The sequence below is a fragment of the Bison bison genome, unplaced genomic scaffold, assembly GCF_000754665.1.
Source record: "Bison bison bison isolate TAMUID 2011002044 unplaced genomic scaffold, Bison_UMD1.0 scf7180017864312, whole genome shotgun sequence".
In the NCBI taxonomy this organism is placed as follows: Eukaryota; Metazoa; Chordata; class Mammalia; order Artiodactyla; family Bovidae; genus Bison; species Bison bison.
In genome coordinates this window covers 247,706-255,438 of record NW_011494884.1, presented here as the reverse complement: position 1 = coordinate 255,438, position 7,733 = coordinate 247,706, and the positions used below count along the sequence as shown (strand labels likewise).

Below are 7,733 nucleotides of genomic sequence, written 5' to 3'. Positions count from 1 at the left end.
CAAGATTGCCGGGAGAAATATCAATAACCTCAGATATGCAGATGACACCACCCTTATGGCAGAAAGTGAAGAGGAACTAAAAAGCCTCTTGATGAAGGTGAAAGTGGAGAGTGAAAAAGTTGGCTTAAAGCTCAACATTCAGAAAACTAAGATCATGGCATCCAGTCCCATCACTTCATGGGAAATTCATGGGGAGACAGTGGAAAGAGTGTCAGACTTTATTTTTCTGGGCTCCAAAATCACTGCAGATGGTGACTGCAGCCATGAAATTAAAAGACACTTACTCCTTGGAAGGAAAGTTATGACCATCCTAGATAGCATATTGAAAAGCAAAGACATTACTTTGCCCACAAAGGTCCATCTAGTCAAGGCTATGGTTTTTCCAGTGGTCATGTATGGATGTGAGAGTTGGACTGTGAAGGAGGCTGAGCACCAAAGAATTGATGCTTTTGAACTGTGGTGTTGGAGAAGACTCTTGAGAGTCCCTTGGAGTGCAAGGAGATCCAACCAGTCCATTCTGAAGGAGATCAGCCCTGGGATTTCTTTGGAAGGACTGATGCTAAAGCTGAAACTCCAGTAGTTTGGCCACCTGATGTGAAGAGTTGACTCATTGGAAAAGACTCTGATGCTGGGAGGGATTGGGGTCAAGAAGAGAAGGGGATGACAGAGGATGAGATGGCTGAATGGCATCACTGACTCGATGACATGAGTCTGAGTGAACTCCGGGAGTTGGTGATGGGCAGGGAGGCCTGACGTGCTGGGATTCATGGGGTCGCAAAGAGTCGGACACGACTGAGCAACTGATCTGATCTGATCATTTTTTTAAGATTCCACATATAAGTGATATCATATGATATTTGACTTTTTCTTTCTGACTTACTTCATTTAGTATAATAGTCTCTAGGTCCATCCATATTGCTGGAAATGGCATTATTACATTCTTTTTTATGGCTAAGTAATATTCCACTGTACATATGTACCACATCTTTATCCACTCATCTATCAATGGACATTTAGGTTGCTTCCATGGTTTGACTATTATAAATAGTGCTTATTTGAACATTGTGGTGCATGTATCTTTCTGAATCACAGTTTTCTCCAGATATATGTCCAGTAGTGCAATTGATGGATCATGCATGGTGAGTCTATTTTTAGTTTTTTTTAAGGACATCCACACTGTCTTCCATAGTGGCTGCACCAATTTACATCCCCACCAACAGTGTAGAAAGGTTCTCTCTCAGCACCTCTCCTGGAGGTCATGGGAAACACTTTCAGTGCCTCAACCACTAAACATCTTTGGTCCTCACCTGGCTTGGGCAACAATTGATGCTCAGGACCCTCATTGTCAAGTTTGTGGTTCCTTAGCATCTAGGACATCACACACTTGTCTCCCATCACTCCTGACCATCCCTTTGCAGGAGCCTCTTCTTCAGCCTGTTCTAACATCTCTGTTTCTCTCACTCCGTCCTGGGTCCTCCCTTTAGTCTCACTGGCAGTTTGCACTTAATCTGCACTCAGGCTTCAGGGGTCATTGGCCTCAGAATTCTTCAGCTCAGATGCCAGAGCTCTCTTATCAGCCTGCTGGGAGTTCGTCCTAACCTCAAAATGTTTATCTGCAAAGTGGAAATAAATACCGTGCCCTTTTCTATCTGTGGTTACGGATAACTAGATTCAACAAACCGTGTGTTTTGATTCCTACAGGGTAGACCCTGTCTCATGCATCCACTGTTTGGTGAATCCTAAGCCCTCTTACCTGGATGGCTTTAAATGTAAAGTATCCAAGATCCAGTCTGCTCCCAACATGATGCTAAGAGTCTCCCAAGGACAGGGAAGCTGGACCATTTCCCAGGAAGCGAACAGTTACACAGAGGCTGGTTTTCCTCTCTTCACAATCATTATTTCAGGTCAAGAAGATGGAGCTTAGAGGGTGATTTCATACAGCTGGTGCTCGGAAAGTTCTTTGTTATCACAGTCCTGGTGATGCATGAGTCACTGGCTTTGCATCTCCAGGCAGTGGGCGTGTGCTGTCAGATTCAATTCCTGGGTCCTCGGATGTGCCCAGTAGTCAACAGTGTCAAACCCCCAGCACAGGAAATGCCAGAGGGGCACAGATCACTCTGTGGCAGGGAGGTGAGTGTGCACACCTGTGATCTGGACGCTGGTGTGACCGGCCGCCTTTACCCTGGGCTGTGAAAAGCCTCGTTACTCAGCAGGAATGTCAGATTATATTAAGTCCACCCCATCCTCCTCCTCCTCCTCCTTCTCCTGTGAATTGTCATAGCTCGTGCACCCGCGCCTGTTGGCGAGTCTCATTTTGTCGTGTTGCAACTAAAAGCCCACATCTTTGGGGGGCCTTCTGGTCTCAAGCATGCGACCAGTATGTAAGGTGTTCTATCTCTTGCTTAGCGGCCCTTCCTTGGTGGTGCTGATTAATCCAGAAAGGCTAGATTTCATTGGAGCGGTGACAGCTTCCCCGGGTGGGCAGCTCTGGTCCTGCACGGTGTCAATGATGAAAGCTTCCAGGGTAAGTCTTCCTGCTTCTCAGCATCTTCATGGGACTGGAAGCCTGAGCAGTAGGCATTTTCTGGATTTTCCCCTAAGCAATCCAAGAAACATGCATGTCTGAGGAGCATCCGTGCCCTGTTACTCTGAGGGGTGGGGAGAACCAATGTCTGCTGTCACTGTGGCGTTGAGGGTGAGGCCACATGTGTCCCCCTGCCCCATGCCCACCTCTAGGGTTTTTCAGGGCTAAATGACAAGACTAGATAAATGAGATGCTATAATTTGGCAGGTGAATCACATAGTCCGTGTAGCTCCAGTGGCATCTTTCTTCACTCTTCTCTGGGCTTTTACCTGGACATGTTGGGTGCTGAATAGGTTCTTTCAGCATCACTGTGTGAGGGGGTTTGGCCTCTGCTAAACTGTTTGCGGTGGAGCAGAGAATTGTTTGGCGTTGAGTTTGCTTCTCAGCAGCTCTTTCTGTTCCTAGTTCCTTGAGGTGGGAGAACCGGTACAGTAAGTGGTACCCCAATGCAGTGGTCCAATGCAGATTCATGCTTGGACCAATTCGGGGGAAGAGATGGCCATGTACACCCCTCCCTCCCCTTTTACCTGGTGATATTGTGGATCGGTGCTTCCTGGACTGGATTTAGATCCTGGGCTTTTTTCTCTTGAAGATTGATTGCATCAGGTTAAGCAGCTGACCTTGAATCACTGAGATGGAGTAGAGATGAAATTGATGAATGCCAGTTTCCTACAACCACTAGAAAACGATGAAAGAGCCAGCCCTGCTTCTCTTCCCAATGTTGCCTTCTTGCAGTCCACTCTTCCAGGGGAGGGGCAGAGGAAGGTGGTGGCAGGAATTGAGTGGGTGGTTATGGCAGATTGTGGAAGGTGTGCAGAGAGCGGTGCCTCCAGCAGGGAAGGTGACCCTTGCTTGAGCCGCCATCGTGTGCAGGGAAATGCTCAGTACTCTAGGAGAACCATCCATTTAGTCCTCCCAATGGCTGCTGAGTAGGTGCTTTCACATCCTTCCATCTTAGAGAGTGTAGAGATACCAGGCAACCTGCCTGAGGTCATAGGGCTTACACGTGAACCAGCTCGAGTTTGTATTTAGGCAGAATGACTTCAGGACTGACATTTTAACCCCTCCTTAAAGTTTTTCCTGGGGTCTTCCCTGGCTGTCCAGTGGTTAAGACCTCACCTTCCAATGCAGGGGGTATGGGTTAAATCCCCGGCCTGGAGTTAAGATCCCACATGACTCATGGCCAAAAACCCAAGACATAAAATAGAAGCAATATTGTAACAAATTCAATACAAGCTTTAAAAATGGCCCATGTTAAAAAAAATCTTTAAAAAATAATATAATAATATCAACTCCTGCTTTAAAAAAACATGAGTTTCTCCTGTAATTCTCTGAGACATGGCTGCCTTTATTTCACCTTGGGGTATCCAGGACTTCCAAGGTCAAGAGTGAGGGGTGTGGGTGAATGTACCTATTCCTTGTGATTGCCAGTGGTTCTCATGTGGGATATCCCACAATGTCTCCAGGTCCCCCAAGGAGCCAGCAGGGGATTACATTGTGGTTGCTTTACGTAAGAAAGGGGGAAATGAATTTATGCCTTTGGGAACATCTCAGAGGAGGGAAGCAGTTTCTCATAGGCTGGGGATCATTGTTCTCCAGAACCAAACACAGAAGATACCATAAGGTGAGGAGACTGTAATGACTCTGGCCTAGGGTAAGGGGCTTGACTGAAATATAGGACCTGAAAACAGCAGGAGGACCCTTTCTCCTTGTGGGAGGTGTCTGTAACCCTATGGTTCCTGTTTCTTTCTTATTGTGAGTGTGAATGAGCCCGAGTTCAGACCTCTTGAAGTATTACAGAGGAGATTCCCAAGTCAATTCAGATGTGGGTGATCCCCAGATAGGAACTCTCTTAGGAGATGAACAGAGAACACACTTGAAGAATCAAGCAAAGAAACCTGCAGACATGATTGCATGTGGCTATTGCTGTCACCTCCCACCGTGGGACACTAACTGTCCCTGTTGCTTCTTCCTTGTGCTTTTTAACGGGTGTCGTTCTTTATCTTTGTGAGAACCCTCAACTTGCTCACTGATGCGTCATTTTCAGATCACTTCATTATTTTTATTTCTTCTGGAGTCAGTTCATCCCGGTTACTGGTTTTGTTAAATCTGTTTAGCAGTGTGAGTTTTCTTTCTGTGTTTTGGAATTTCTGTTTTCAGACTCATCTATTTTGGGAGATTTTTACCCCCTATCTCTCTCTCCTTGTCTGTGCTCACTCTCTGCTCTTGTCTTCCTTCTTTGTCATTCTGTACCATCCCATGGGTGCTCCTGGTCTTGAATTGGGTTCTGTTGTTGGTAGCTCAGAGTTCCTGCACAGGTGATACCACTGAGCCAGTGGGTCTGGTCTCCCTGCCTCTCCACTGCACTACCTTGTCTGTGCCAGAGCTCTGGTCAGCCTCCTTTGGGAGTTGGGGACTTGACCTCAGCCTTGGTTCAGGCAGTACCTTGGCTCAAGTCTCTAGCCTCAGGTAGGACACTTTCACTTCTTCATAGCCTAAAATAATTGGACTCCTAATTTTCTCTACCTGGAAAATTAGGCAGAGGAGAGAACTCAGAATTTTCTGGACTCAGAATCCGGCGAGTCCCAGGAGTTCCACTCTTGACATGTGCTCCAGCCTTCCATAGTCCTCATAGATTTTTTTTTTTTTTTTTGCCTTCTTTTTGAGCAAGACAAACCTCTAAGTGTTTTCTGTATTGTTTATTATGGCGATATGTTTGGAGCAGTGCTTGTGAGGAAAGGGGGCAGGTCAGAGCTTGACATAACTCCAGATGAAGAGCAGTTCCGTTGCCTCTTTAGGACACAAGAGTGCAGTGCAGGTCAGCACACAGTGAATCAGATGTGATTTATCTTCTGGACACTTCACTACAGGCTTTATAGAAATTATTTTATTATCCACTCATAACATCATCGTAAAGTATCACTCCTCCCGTTTTATAGACTCGGAAACTCATGGCTTGGAAAGAGGAAAAGAAATGCATCCCACGCCGCAAGGCTTGTGAATCACAGAATCACACCTAACCCCAATCTGATTTCAAATCAGAACCCTTCACCCCCATCTGTGTGCTACGATGTCATCTCACGATGCCCTTTCCTTTTGTTCTAGGAAAATGCACTTAAGGAGGCTGCCCAAGGAGACCATCGCCTGAGGCCCCATTATGCAGGCCTTCCTGCAAGGGCCCGCCAGCTCGACAAGGTAACTGGCCACCACCATCGACAGGCCACTGGGAGCTGGGGTGTCAGGGAGGAGCCCAGGGAAGGTGGAAGGGGATGACTCACTGAACTCCACCCAAACGAGAGTGGCTAGGACCCTGGTTACACCTCTTCTATTTCATCATGTGGCCACTGCACAAAGCCCTAGAGAAATGTTTCATTTGCTGTCTGCTAGGCATCCCCACGTAGAGGTCTATTCAGTCACAAAGGGGCCAGAACAAAACTTGCCATGTCCTCTCCACCAAACCATTGCCTCTCCTAGTTTTTCTCATCCCAGTAAATGGCCATCCCTCCAACTGCTCAGGCCTAGATGCTCTGAGTGGTCCTTTATGCTTCCTTTACACCTCACTCTCTGACAGCCCCCAGCCCTCCCATTTCCAACCCCACTGTGTCCCACAAGCACAGGCTGCCATCTTCTCCTGCCTGAATGGTGAAACAGTCTCCTAATTGGCCTGTCTACCTCCCTTCTTCATGTCCTACAATCAGTTTCCAGCATGATCTAGAGTGATCCTGTGACTCAAACCAGACTACGTTGCTCCTCGGAGTAAAAACCTTCTCCCAAAATAACAACAAAACTCCTCCCTGTGGCTGCCGTCTTGCTCAGCCTTGTCATCTGCCTCTCCATCTTTGATTCCTGAAGTTCTGTTCACGCTGACCTTCTTTTTGCTCCTCCGACCACCAAGCTGGTCTCAGTGTGCCATGACTTTCTCTGCTTAGAACTCTGCTCCCTCCTTTTCAAACAGCCACCAGCCTCTTGCTCTTCATGGTCAGTTGCCTCCTCGCTAGACCTTCACTGCCTCCAGCTACCCATCCCCTTCCTTTAATTATGTGGCTTCCCTCAGCTTTTATCTTCTTGTGTGTCTCATCACTTTGTTGATTGATCACATCTTCACTTATGTGTCTGTCTCTCCACCCTGCAATAATGTCAGCTCCTAGGTAGCAGAGGTCTTTTCCATCTTATTCATCACAGTATCCCCAGTACCTATCTCAGGAAACATTGTAGGTACTCGGTGAATATTAGTTAACGATCAGTTGGTGGTTTGAAATTGCTAATTGCTTAACTTTCCATAATTACAGAATGTTTATTTCAAAGAATAACTGAGTCCTAAATTTACTATAAAAACAGAGCTTTTTTGATTTTACACTTCTTTTCCTGCCTTCCTGTTTGCCACCCCCTGCCACCGCCTTTTTTTTTTTTTAAGGAAAAAAAAAAAGATCTGCTTTTCAGGAAATAAGTGTTGGAGAGGATGTGAAGAAATTGGAGCCCTTGTGCCCTGTTGGTGGGAATATAAAATGGGGCAGTGACTACGGAAAACAGGATGGCAGATCCTTAACAAATTAAGAATAGAATTACCCCATGATCCAGCAATTTCACTTCTGGAGATATACCCAAAGGATTAAAAACAGGATTAAGAAGAGATATTTGTCTTTTCATGTTTATAGCAGCATTATTCACAATAGCCAAAAGATGGAAGCAACCCAAGTAACCATCTATGAATGAATATCAACAAATGTTATATAACATGCAGTATATATATGTGTGTGTGTGTGTACATATATGGGTAGATTTTTTTTTTTTATAACATCTTACCAAAAAACGCTAACAAACTTTTTGGCCAACCCTATTGGAGTGGGAGGCCACGCCCTCCTCCAGGGGATCTTCTCCACCTAGGGATTGAACCTGCATCTCTTAAGTCTCCTGCATTGGCAGGTAGATTCTTTACCACTAGTGCCACCTGGGAATTAATTATATATACACACAATGGACTATTATTACTCAACCTTAAAGTGAAGGAAGTTCTGACACCTACCGCAACATGGATGAACCTTGAAGACATTATGTTCAGTGAAATAAGCCAGTCCAGAAGGACAGATACTGTATGATTCCACCCATATAATGTCCCTAGAGGAGTCAGACTCATAGAGACAGAAAGCAG

At 45.9% G+C, this 7,733-nt stretch overlaps 1 protein-coding gene across 1 annotated transcript in view; it reads left to right on the top strand.

The window, feature by feature from the left end:
* LOC104997596 (RIMS-binding protein 2) overlaps positions 1-7,733 on the top strand; it is a 217,323-nt gene that overhangs the window by 81,972 nt on the left and 127,618 nt on the right. Inside the window, exon 2 of the mRNA XM_010852440.1 lies at positions 5,690-5,779. Coding sequence (XP_010850742.1) covers positions 5,690-5,779 — 90 coding nt within the window. The remainder of the gene's footprint in view (positions 1-5,689; positions 5,780-7,733) is intronic.